The following is a 13,389-nucleotide window of genomic DNA, read 5'->3' as shown; positions in this document are numbered from 1 at the left end:
TGCAACAGAATTTATAGTGAACTTTACCTGCAATATTCCCTTTGACTTATGAAGTGCAACACCTTCTAGAAAGTCTACTTGAAATGGTCTATTGTTGTGTTTCCTTCCCTCTGTGTAATAACACTTTTCTAAAATATACTGAAACACAGCGTGGCATTTTCATTTCAGAACTGTTTGGCTTGGGCTGTTTATTTCTCTCCTTTTTGCTTATTCATTGCCATCAGATTTTGTGTCACTCATCCCATTTACCAAAGAAGAGAGACAGGTAAAATGAAGCATTGCAAAAATTCAGAGCTTCCCTATCTTTATATTTTTGGAACTCAGCAATTCAGAAGCAGAAAATAGACTGCTAGAAATATTTAGGATCATATTTACGAAGTTAAAATTGCATTTTATAAAATGTGCTACACAATACAAGTATTACGTACTTTTATATTTATTTTGATTCCAAAGTGAAACCTCGGAAGCTCTTGGGCTCCAAAGCAAAATCGAAACTAGCATGTGCCTATTTTTGTCTCCTTTGGTGGCCTTTGTGGACCCCTTTGCTACCTATTCTCCCCCCATAGCCATCATCTTACATTACAGAGGTTGCCCTGTTATTTAAAATTGCCTTAAAGTAGTGGATTTTATAAAATGGGGAAATATCTTTTATGTTTCCCCGTTAATTCCACAAGAGCACCATGTCTGTCACTCCGGTGGTCCTGCCTATATTTGTTAGCAGTTCTACAGTGATGGTGTGCTAACTGACCAGGCTTGAATGCTGCAGGCAATCACTTACCTTACCATCAATGGAAGCACATTTTGAAAGCCAGTTATTGGAGTGATTGTACTCGGTATGGCACATTATCATTGCAAGACTCCTAACAATGATCGGTGGGACCATCGAAGCAAGGATGTTGGAGTGGAGTGGGATTTGCCTGGGGGATTTTAGTTTTTTATTTTACCATGCTTTGTGGGTTTTTTTTGTTTAAAATGTACATTCCCCTGAAGTCTGTAGGAAAATCTGAAAGTTAATTATTTAATGATGGAATTTTATGAATTCTTGCATGCCTCTTAGTCTTTCAAGCGTTGGGGACTATACAGCACTCCTGTGAAGAGATGCCGAAGTTGGGATATCAACTCGTAAGTAGTATAGTAGACAAAACTTGCCACTCAGTAGGTTGCAGTGAAAGATATTTAATAGCAATCTGTATCAAAATTAGCGTCATTCCAGAGTGACGTGAGTCGCAGTACCCAGTGCTAAAACAGCCGATCCTTCTCCCGTACACTCCTTGGCAATCCGTTCTGAAGAAAGTCTAAATGTAAAACCGAAACGTCAATTTTGGTACAGATTGCCTAATAAACGATTATCTTTACCTGCATCCTCCTGAGTGCTATGTTTTGTCTACCATCTTAGTCTTTCAAAGTTATTTTTTAAGAATATTCTATAACTATCTCCTTTAAACTAGCTCTTCCATGACTTACTGCCTGAATAGATGCTATATCAAGGCAAATTTGAGCTCTTAAACTCTTGGCATACCACAACACATTTGTATGGAAAGGACATACACGCTTGATGGTGACTTTACTGACTTCTGTAGAGATGGCAGGAGGCCCTAGGTCAGAAGTGCTATGTTATATCCAAAGAAAAGACAGTGATGCTCGGAGCATGAATCATTGATCTGAAAGCAACTGCCTTTTGAACTGCTACTATAGGTGAAAATCAAGTGCTGCAAAACAAAAGTAGATCTACAAGAATGAATTATCATGGAAGGAATGAAAAGCACAATGGATAGGTGTACTATATGGCAAACCTTTTCAGGAACCTTGTCAAATATTCTATGAAGATGGGACCTTCAGATGCAAAAAGGAATGCACCTACTTATGTCTTCTTAAATGGTAAAGGAGGATCATCTGCCCTAAAAGTCCAGTTGCCACTGCTGCCTCGCCGTCTTATTTAACTACATCCTTTTCTAATTCTCAAGTTTTACAACAGGGAACACTCATTGCAATGGCTTTTGCAAAATTCTGAAATAAGAAGTTTTAGTTACAAATCCACTTCTGTGATCCACTATCCTCTGTAGACATAAGGAGCTTCCTGTTCCTGTATTGCCATTTTGCATCAGAGGAGATAATGGAGCATCCTCACACTGTGCCCGAGTACAAATCTGCACCACAATGTGGAAATGACCTGATATAGTTAATCATCTTTTACCAACTATTGAATATATAATTAAATTAGCCACCTTGAACCCCTATTGCATATTTAGTTACATTGGCCACAGTGCACCCCATCATTGAAATATAAATTAGTCACTGTGTATTTTTCATGGAAATATAAATTATTTAGCCACTGTGCACCTCTATTGAAAAAATAAATTGATTACCGTACCCTTCCCACCACGGTGTGGGCTCCCTCCTCTAAAATATACATGAATTAATCCCCATGTACCCCCTCCCACCCATCAAATTTTTTATATAAATTTTCAACAGTACGCATCCCCCATTAGAATATCTCCTGATAAGAGAAAAATAGAAGCCATATTTATTTCCAGATGGTGTTAAAGCCCTGTACAGATGAGACTAAAGTCAGTCGAACCCAACAATTTTGGTAGGATTTGTCCGACAGTCCAATGTGTAAGGAGGGTGCCTGATTTTGTGGGAGAAAATAATTTGGACTATTGCTTTTTTGGTTTTCCCTGGCGATACACCACTGAAAGAATAGACTGGTGGTAGCTCTCTCATTATGGTTAGAGGAGCTTTCGGTCAAGCTGAGCATTACTGTGTATGAGGGAGTCGGCAGAGATGGCTGTCGGCCGAACAATTTTATAATTTGTATGGGGTCTTTTAACCAGACTGGAACTGGTGACATCTCGGACATAGACACTCGACCCTGCATCCAGTCACATCAGCGGTAAGTTCATTGGTGGTAATGACTTGACATAATCACTTCTGGTCTGATGGAGCAAAAGCGCTGGAGTGGGGAAGTGATTCCGGTGGAAAGTATGGCTTCTTTTTCTTTTATCAGGATAACTTCCACTAGTAACTTTAAAAAATGAGCAGAAGACCACTAGAGCAATACACATAAAAAAAGATCTCCTACTTCCTGACACTCCCACGCAGTACTATTTTCAAGTTCATGATTTAGCCTCTTCTGGACTCCTGTGAATGACATAGTTGGCACAATGAATACCTTTGTGCCCCTCTTGGGGACTTGAGCCCCAGACTGTAGCTATATTTTTAGTTATTGTAAATGCAGATGAATCAGTTAGTCTGCCCTAGGGTATTGATGGGGTAGGATTGTAATGTTGTCCACAATTTGCGTGTTACCTCGATGGTAATATTTCTCCCCATCGTTTGTTGGAAAACATAGTATATAGATGTTGTTTTTTTTATTTTGTAGCACCTACTGTACTTATGGTCTTGGCATTCACTAAGATTTGCGTGCAGTGTATGCACCTCTTTAATATCACAATGAAGTAATATATGCAGTATTTTCTATGTAGATTACTCTTTAATTCTGTACACACAGTTTTTGTCTAATATACTTGAAAGGAATTTGATCATCAAAAGTAGATGACATTTTCACTTATTTGTTATGTGTTTTATTTCTTACACAGACTCCCAGACCTTTAAACATCATTAAGCAAAACAATGGAGAGCAGATCATTAGAAGACGGACAAGGAAACGCCTTAACCCAGATGCACTGCAGACGGAACAGTTAAGTAAACATCAAAGAGGGAGCAACGGGGAGCAAACTAATGGAAGTCCGTTAGAGAGGAGGTCGGATGATCATTCAATGGAAGGTCACCAGAGAGAAGCTCAGCAACTTATAATGAATAAATATGAGTCCCAAGCATCATTGACTAAAAGCCATTCTGCTCAGCAGACAATAATAGTCAGCCAAACTATGGATATCCACAAAAGGATGCAACCTTTGCACATACAGATAAAAAGTCCTCAGGAAAGCAGTGGAGATCCAGGAAACAGTTCATCTATCTCTGATAGCAAAGGCAGCTCAGAAAGAGGTAGCCCAATTGAAAAATATATGAGACCTGTTAAACATCCCAACTACTCTCCTCCAGGAAGTCCAATAGAAAAATATCAGTATCCGCTCTTTGGACTTCCGTTGGTCCACAATGACTTCCAAAGTGAGTCTGACTGGCTGAGATTTTGGAGTAAATATAAGCTGTCTGTTCCTGGGAATCCTCACTACTTGAGTCACGTGCCTGGCCTACCAAACCCTTGCCCAAATTATGTGCCTTATCCCACCTTTAATCTGCCTGCTCAATATTCCACTGTTGGATCAGATAATGACATTCCTCTAGACTTGGCAATGAAGCATTCCAGACCTGGGTCAGCATCCAATGGAGCCTCGAAAGATAAAATTAAGTCACCTTTGAGCATAAAGGATGAAGTTCCACTGAATGTAGAGAAAACTGAGAAAGTGGATAAAAGTACACAAGATGAACTTTCAACTAAATGTGTGCACTGTGGCATTGTCTTTCTGGATGAAGTCATGTACGCTCTACACATGAGCTGCCATGGGGAAAATGGACCTTTTCAATGTAGTATATGCCAACACCTTTGTACGGACAAATATGATTTCACAACTCATATCCAGAGAGGCCTACATAGGAACGTTGCACAAGTTGACAAGAATGGAAAAACTAAAGAATAAAATTTTAGCACTTAGCACAATTAGAATTAGGACTTCTGAATAGAAATTCAGTAGCTTGTAATGTCTGACCATGGTTTGCAATACATTTTCTGAGTGTGGAAGTCAACATTGGTTTGTTCATTGATTAGAAAAACTGTAGAGCAATGCTGCAGTCTTTGACCTATCTAATGTGTTCTCTTTCTATAGGTGTTTGTAACAGTGATAAGGGAACTACGATCAGTTTAAGTTCTATGTTTGAAAGTCTGTAACTCATGTTCCATTTTGGCTAAAGTATCAATTAATTCACGAAATGGACTTTACTACTATGTTGTTAAGGTCTCTAAATATATGAGAGGGGAGGTGAAGTTGAGTAGATTGATATATAGTTTTGTCGGAAAAGATTTAGTATAATTTTCAATTGATTTAACTAAATGTTTATTTTCGTTTTATAGAGGGTTCCCATGATTAAAAGTAATTACTTACCCAAATGATACGTGTTAAGTAGAGAAGTGTGGATCAGTTCGCTGGACTATAGTCTATCGGCCCGATAAGTAGTCTCTCTCGGCACTGGACGGGAGGGTTGTGAATCTCTCACCTTCCGGGAGCCCCGGCGTGGCCTTTGATTAGCCAGGGCTGGCTCAATGTCATCTGTGCATTACACCGTAATGATGACTTTGCGCCAGCTCGGGAATGAAAAGCTGTATCGGGGATCCCATAAGGTAAAAGATTTGTGATCCTCCCGTCCAGTCGCCAGAACAGGATGAGTAACTACTGACGTGGTCGATCCACCCAATTTTAGTGTTAAGTGTCTGAGGGGTAGGCAGCCCACCATTGAGACCTCAACTTCATTTGAGAATGGGAGGCACATGCCCTCTGAATGAAGTGGCAATGACGCATGCTTGCTGCAGATGTTCTTAGAGTCTGTCAATTTCAAAGTTTGCTAAGCACAGCATTTAACTGTCTCAGTCTATTGCCTTTGAATGTTGTAGTAGTATACAAGCTTGACTGCTTCTCCATTCAATCAGTGTGAATGGGATTCCTATTCCTGCTATCAAGGAAGGGGTCCCATCAGTGGGAACCTCAACTATCAGACACTTATCTGTCCTGAGGATAGGTGTGAGCCTTCAAGAAGCGTGGGACCTTTTCTTTGTACGAATGCTTATAAAAATAAGACTGTCAATCATTTTGTCACGCCATCCACTGGACTCACAACTCACAGTGATACTGTACGTAATCTACAAATGAAACATTTCCCAGAAAAATATCTCATTCAGTCACTCAATCCACTCAACTTTTAAGACATCATGTGCAAGGATTTCAGTTTTTTGCAAGTTATATTGGATCCTTTGCCACAAAGCTATATATAATCTGCTCAGCTTCCTTTGCTTCATAGTATGATGTCCACAGATTGGCAACCTTGTTCAACATGACAGGTTCTCTTTAACAATGTGTCCTAAAGATTTATGGAACTGGTGACAGCACGTACTTTTAGCCATCTATTAGTAGACAATTGGAGGCTTCCATTCGTTACTTACGAACCAGCTCATGACATAGGTACCTTCACTTTATAAAGGGATTGATTAAATATCTTCTGACAAAGTCTTAGATGGAGGTGGGTTGTAATTCACAATTCTGGCCGTAGAATGTATGAGTACATTAAGTAAGATAATAAGGTTAATACCCTTTCATATTAAAATGCATTTATTTGTATGTACAATATACCCTTTTTTCCTATGCTGAATTTGCATACTGGTTCAGTGATAACAATGATATACCAAGATAGTCTTCAGCTTGGAATGGCATGGCACACAAATTTTGGTTAAAGTCTAAATTTACACATCAGCATTTCTTTATTAAAATATATTAGTGACTACCAAGAAATGAAAATGTCTCTACATATTTATCATATTTTCATAGTTGATAAGGCTGAAAAAAGTCCAATTTAAAATCTAATCTACAGCCCTGCTTTCAATGCAGTTAAGGCTATAATGTTCTTTATTTTTATTTTATTTTTTTTAATAGACCTAAATCTGAAGGTAACCAATGGTTTTCATTGGTTAATTCATTGTTGTAAATGTCTTTAAAAAAAAAATAGCCATTGAATGGGTTGTCTAGTTTTAGAAAATCTATGTTGCCAGAGCAGTTTAAAGGGGAACTACAATAAGCTAAAAATGTATTTCAATCCTCATTTTGTTAAAATGTATAAAGGTTCATATTCCACTTACTCCTCTTATATGCCACTTTATATAATTTCACAACTGCTCACTAAGAACTCAAGTCATAACATTGATGCTTCTTCTTTGTGCTCTCTTTCTCTCCTGAGACACTATGCTACAGATCAGATGCCATGGATCATTGTGCATTTCTTCCCCATTCCTCTACCGCTCTTATGTGGCATCTCATGGCTCCCTCACTGCTTCCCCTCCTCTTCTATCATGTTCCTTCACAGATTGTATGTGACATGTCAAGGAGTGTGGAGGAAGCTCAAGGGAAGCAGTGTTGGAGCCATAAGGTGTCACCTAAGACAATCCTCATTCTGTTAAAAAGTATAAAGGCTTATATATTCCTTGTACTCTTCTTATATGCCACTTTATATAATTTCACAACTGCTCACTTGAGAACTCAAGTCACAGCACTGATGGTGTTCCTGAGTGCCCTCTCGCCTTCCTGAGTCAATATACTACAGAACAGGCAGTATAGCTCATTCTTTGTTTTCTTTCTGTTCCTTTACAGCTCTTATGTGACACCTCATGGCTCCGTCACTACCTCTATTTTTCTATCATGTTCCTTCAGAGATTGTTTGTGGCATGTCACGGTGTGTGGAGGAAGCACAAGAAAAGCAGTGAGGGAGCCATGAGGTGTCACATAAGAGCAGTAAAGGAGCAGGGAGAGAGCGCAGAACAATCCATGACAGTACACATTCTCATTCTTCACTCCTTCACATCTCATATCAATGACATATAAACATTTACGTATTGAATGGTGGTAGGTAGAAGGCATTAGCATGTGCACAGCCACATATAAGGCATGGCGATAGGGAGCAAAAAATAAGCCACATCACCTGATCTGTATCGTAGCATCCCAGAAAGGAGTGGGGAGAGGGATTCTGAGCCTTTTATTGTTTTTGAAAGAATGTGGATTGAAATACATTTTTATCTCCATGGAATACTTCTTTATTGACAAAGAAAAGTCTCGCTGGCCTTGGAGAATCCAGTGCATTTGTGTATTATATTCACAGCCTATTTGTTTTAATGTGAACTGTACAGTATTTAATTTTTCTGGTGGAGGCACTGCAGAGAAATTAAATACTTGCTGTTGGATTCTACCAAAGATCACATCTGATTGAATGGGTTCTCGGAAGCTAGACAAAACTTGGATCCATTTATCATCAAAGGAGCCTTCTAACAAAATATAATTTTCCAAAACAGATAAATCCATTAAGATATATTTCTTATGAGACTTCCCATTGGCTGTATGTGGTATGTTGTGTTCTGTACAATGTAGCATATGAAATTTAGTTCATTACTAAATCAGTAGTCCTCTACTGGGCATGAAGGGGAGGCAAACTTTGGTGCCACCGCTGCTGTGATAAAGCGCTGATTATTTTAATGCAATCAACCTGTCTATGAAACTGCAAATGATCATACAACATAGACAATAAAAATAAAAAACATACCATTATTCTTCAGAATAATTCAATAGAAAACTGGACCCTTGGCCCGTATGAACTAATCAGAGTTCAGCTTTCATTTCTTAAACTTTTCTGGTGAAGTGAAAAAGCAACAGTTCTTGGCAACATGGCCAATATTCCTGGAATAATTGAGAAAAGGTGTCAAATTGGATTAAAAGGCTAATTTCTCAGTCAATTTGATAGACACATGAGAGTTTGGATTTCGGGGAAAAAAAAGTTAAAAAGTTGTGGGTTTTATCTACGAAAATAGTTAAGTGAACACAGGTCTTCATCAGGATTTGTCAAACCTTGCATATGGTTTACTCACAGCGTTTTAATGCAATTTTAGTGTCATTTTTGCCTTCTGTATTTTTTTCTTTGCTTTAAAAATGCTGAGTTTCAGTGATTTTTTTTTTTCTTCAATATTTTTTTTTCTGCAACTCCGAAATTACAAAAAATATATGCATGTCCACAATGTAAAAAAAATTATAAAAAAAAGCTACTAAAAACGCGTGTGAAAAAAAAAAGTCATTAAAATACAGTTTTATATGCATTTTAAAATGCTGTACAAAAAAAAAAAGATGTGCGTCAAGGAGCTTGAAGGCTTACCTATGAAGGGAACACTCCTTAGCATAAATGCTCAGGGAATAGCTCTAAAAAATTAAATAAATGAAGGTGTGATGATTTGCCAGCCAGTTTGAATTCTTTTCTTTTCATTATAATTTTTTTGGGGTGCTGTGCTAGTTAGTTACACAACACTTGAGCTCAATCGTAAAAAAATAAAAAATAAAAATAAAAAAATGCATAGATTTTACAAGCTACTGGATACACTGTCAGATCGTCCATGTTTTTCATTAACAAAGTTGGGAGAACAAAAAATAAAGTCTTATTTTTCTATTAATTATTAATGTATTACATTTCAAATAATGGTGCCTGACCTACAAATAATTATTTTTTACTATGTACGTATGCAACACAGATATTCCATCATGCATTAGAGTCAACTCGGCTCAGCCTCGCTGTTTACATTTGCAAATGTAGCAAATAAGTTAATGAAGCAACGATTTCTATTGTGGTAGGTTCCGTTTCTTTGTGCATTAGAATTATATTCTCGAAGAAAACCTGTTTGTTTTATCGGTTACACGGAGATGAATAAGAAGGAAAGATTTTAAGTATTTTTTTTTTTGGTCAATTTAGGATGAAAGAGTTAGAAATATTCATTCCAAGTACATTTGTATTCTTAGAACTGTTAACTAACATGGCTATGCGTCAAGATGATAGATATATATTCTCGTACTGCTTTGTCTATGTTTCATATGAAACATTTCATAAATCCTGTTCCTAGCAAAGTTTTCGTTTCTGGCATCAGTAGTAGCATTGCACTTTGAAATGTGTTGTTTGGTTTGCTTTTTTGACAGCTGAGACGCAAGAGGATATGTATTAATGTTTTTTTGGGGGGTTCCTTATCCCTGTTCATACATAGGTTGAATCTTAAGTGTTAAGCACTTAAACAACTATAATTTACAGTACATAAAGTCAAGTCAAAATGCCTCTTCAATATTTAATTTTTTTTTTTTTAAAAAATCACGGCTAACCTATTCTCCCCTCCCCGAGTTTATAAAGGAGGCTTTCTGACATTCAAATTGTACATGACATATTGAGATGCTTAACCCTGGAAATATGTATCAACCATTTCCAAAAGAGGTACTTTTTAGTTTTTATTTTTATGATTTGTGCTTCTAAATTCAGGGATAGTTGTAAAAATTGAATTTCTTTGTAATGTAATTCCTGCTATATACAAAAGAAACGGTGAGCGGTGAATCATTTTACATTTTTTTCTGTTACCCCCAAACAATGAATGCTTAAAATTTTTGAGGGGGAAATAGTCAAATTATTCATTTTTGAATTTTTGGAATTTGTTCAAAATAATTTTATTTATTTTGAATTCGTTTTTTGAATCTATTGGAATAAATGCATTCATTTTCTTTCATTTTAAATTCTAAATAAGTAATAAATTACATTGTATGCCCCAATTACTTTATGGGAAAAATTCATGAATTGGGGGCGCATTCAGACGTCCGGGAAAATCGGACCGACCAAGGAACACTAATGAACGGACTGGCTGCAAATCTCTCGAAACAAGTGTGTCGACATATGAAGCTGTGACACTCGGGTCGACAGAGCCGTAGCCAGTCCACGCATTCGTGGTCTGTGCTCTGACTGATTTAAACAGACGTCTACATGAGCCCTTAGAAACATTATCAGTATGTGATATCCTGGACTATTTTTTTTTGAGGGAGGGGGGTTAAAAGGTACATGGAGAGTTATCTGTCTGACCTTTGATTACATACTATGGATATTCAATTACATAAGTAGGGATTTTAATTTACCTCCAACATTAGTGAAAAATTAAAATCCCTACAAAAGACACATTTTTTAAAACTGTAGAAATATTAGAGGCACAAATATTTAAAAGAAAAAAAAATACTTTATCAGTTGTAAATATTTTTTGTTTGAATTTTGGCTGCAGAACAGAAGCTGTTACTACACTTTTTTATATATCCACTCGATATATGTTTTTTGAACATGCTTTGATAAGAATTTACCAATGTCTTCCACTTTTTAGTACAATGGGTCCATCACGGCTACATTTTTGTTTTATGTTTATATATACATATGTTGCCTGAATTGTTAGATAATAACATTGCATTTATCACTTGAGTTCCCCAAATCCCCTCCAAAAAATTATTTTTTTCCATTATTTAACATATCTATACATTTACTATAAAAACAAAACTACAATTAATATTCATGTAATTTTTTTTTATGTTGTATGCTACCTGCAAGCAGGTATATTTGCTTTTTTTAAGTGCTAGATATTATTTGCTCTTTTTTTTTGTATTTTACTGCGGACAAGTTCAAGCTAAGAGTTCAGTACATTTTACCTTTCGGAAAAAAAAAGGCATTATTGATGATATTTTAGTGTTTATTACAAATGCCGTTTTAAAGTCTGGAATTATATAATTGTTTAGATTTATAATGTTTTAATGTCTGTTTAGCAGTTTATTGGACTTTAATGTAGCTGTTATTTAAAATACATGACCTCACAAGCTAGACGGCCTGTATAAATATAAGTAAAGCTGGACATATGTATATGAGCCATACTAAACAGATTATTTTAGTGGATCCAGTAGCGAAACTAAATATTCAGTGTATTTAACACTTTTTACCCCCTTGCTCCTTTATTTACAGGTACAAATACTTTTTTTTTTTTAGAGTTTAAAAAATGTAAAACATGTAAAAAAAAAATAATAATAATAATAATAACCACTGGCTAAGAGGATTGGCATCTTCATATAAGCCAGTTAGCAAGACCAACAATGGCAGAAGTTTAGATGGTCATTGAATTAACAGTATATGCTGCATGCGGTATGTATGTAGAACATACATACTAATTTATTTAAATTCCATTGGAACTGGTCTTTGCAGACAATTAATTTCTAGGCTTTTGTAATCGATGAGAAAAATATATTCAGTTATGATAAATGTGCTTTAAAAGCACTTTGGAAATGGCATAGGGAGTGTGGAACATCTCAATATGCCACTGTATTATAAAAAAAAAATGTTAATTTCTTATTAATCAGTATGCACCAGCAAGCTTTTTTTGTTCTTTAAAAAATAAAAAAAAATAATAAAAAAAAATCTTCTTATTGCTGAGAAATGGGAATACATGTAGTCTTGCTAAAATTTACCTTACCTGTCCGCTGTCTGTCTTATGACATGAATATTTGTTAATTCTTTCCTCATTCTGCATGTTCTTTTTTTCCCCACAAATGTTCTTTGTGTATTTCTATTGCATTAAAAAAAAATAAAATAAAAAATATCAGACAGCAAAAGATGTCTGTTACATCTAAACTTGAATAATAAAGTTTTACCACCAATTATAAAACATTGTCTTGTTCTTCTTTTCTCTGTTTTACTGCATAGAAGACATTTCAGTAAAATTACCCTATTTTTCGTATTATAAGACGCACTTTTTTCCCCAAAATGATGGTGCGTCTTATAATCCGAATGTAGCCTACGGGGGGAAGAAGCTGCAGTGCAGCAGGGTCACAGGAGGCAGGGTCACCGCTGCAGTAAGCTGTGGGTGGCAGGAGTGGGGTGATGCCTCGGGCTGGGAGGAGGGGGTGTTCGGTAGTGCGAGGCTGCGGCGGGCCTCGGGCTTTCACAATATGTCAGCGGAGTCCCTGCACTTCTCATAGTTTTCACTGCAGTGTACTTCAGGAAAATGGCCGCCAGAGGCGGCCCATTTGCAGATTGAGATCTCGGCTCCCAAGATCTCTGCTCCCCAGATCTTAATCTGCCCATGATCCACCTCCTGGCAGCTATTTTCCCAAAGTCCACCGCATTGAAAACAATGGGAAGTCCAAGGACTCTGCTGATATTTTGTAAAAACCCGGGGTCCACTGCAGCCTCACACTACTGAAAACCCCATGCTCCCAACCCGGAGCCCGCAGTATCGTCCCACTCCTGCCGCTACCGTCAGCTTTCTGCAGCACCAACCCTGCCTCATGTGACCCTACGCCACCACAGCTGCCCCCTCCCAGTAAGCTACCGTAAAATCAGACTATAAGACGCACCACCATTTTATTAAAAAAAAAAGTTTTCCCATTTTCCTTCCCAAAATTTGGGCTGCATCTTACAGTCCACAAAATTAATGTATGTCAGCTCCTGTGCCAATTTTTCCAAAACAAATTACTGTAGTTTGCCAACATTTGCTGCCACTCTTGTCCTTGAAAAAAGTGGTGGAAAACTTGCCAATGTTTGACATTGTGTGATTTGTAAGCTACACCAGATTTTTTTTGCTACAACGAGCCGGGCAACCTGTTGATGAAGATGGTATACCATCACTGGCCGATAAGTTAGATTGTACTTCCTGGACTGTTGCCCAAACTTTTCTCTCCCTATTTAGCGGGTGTACGACCTGTAGATGAAGCAGGTGTAAGCTTTGTGGCAGATTAAAAATATTTGGTTAGCACATGAGTTTTCAAACCAAGCATAAGTGCTCAGTACACTTTC

General features: G+C 37.1%; 1 protein-coding gene across 5 annotated transcripts in view; it reads left to right on the top strand.

The window, feature by feature from the left end:
• Positions 1–12,245, top strand: part of TRPS1 (transcriptional repressor GATA binding 1) — a 328,975-nt gene extending 316,730 nt beyond the window's left edge. For all 5 annotated transcript variants that reach the window (XM_073679795.1, XM_073679793.1, XM_073679792.1 and 2 more), the window contains one exon: positions 3,600–12,245. In XM_073679795.1, the coding sequence (XP_073535896.1) occupies positions 3,600–4,661 (1,062 nt within the window). In that variant the 3' untranslated portion in view covers positions 4,662–12,245. The remainder of the gene's footprint in view (positions 1–3,599) is intronic.
• The last annotated feature ends 1,144 nt before the right edge of the window (positions 12,246–13,389 follow it).

Source organism: Phyllobates terribilis, unplaced genomic scaffold, assembly GCF_046119375.1.
Source record: "Phyllobates terribilis strain yellow unplaced genomic scaffold, ASM4611937v1 Scaffold_4__5_contigs__length_816908805, whole genome shotgun sequence".
In the NCBI taxonomy this organism is placed as follows: Eukaryota; Metazoa; Chordata; class Amphibia; order Anura; family Dendrobatidae; genus Phyllobates; species Phyllobates terribilis.
This window is presented reverse-complemented; position numbering and strand designations above follow the sequence as displayed.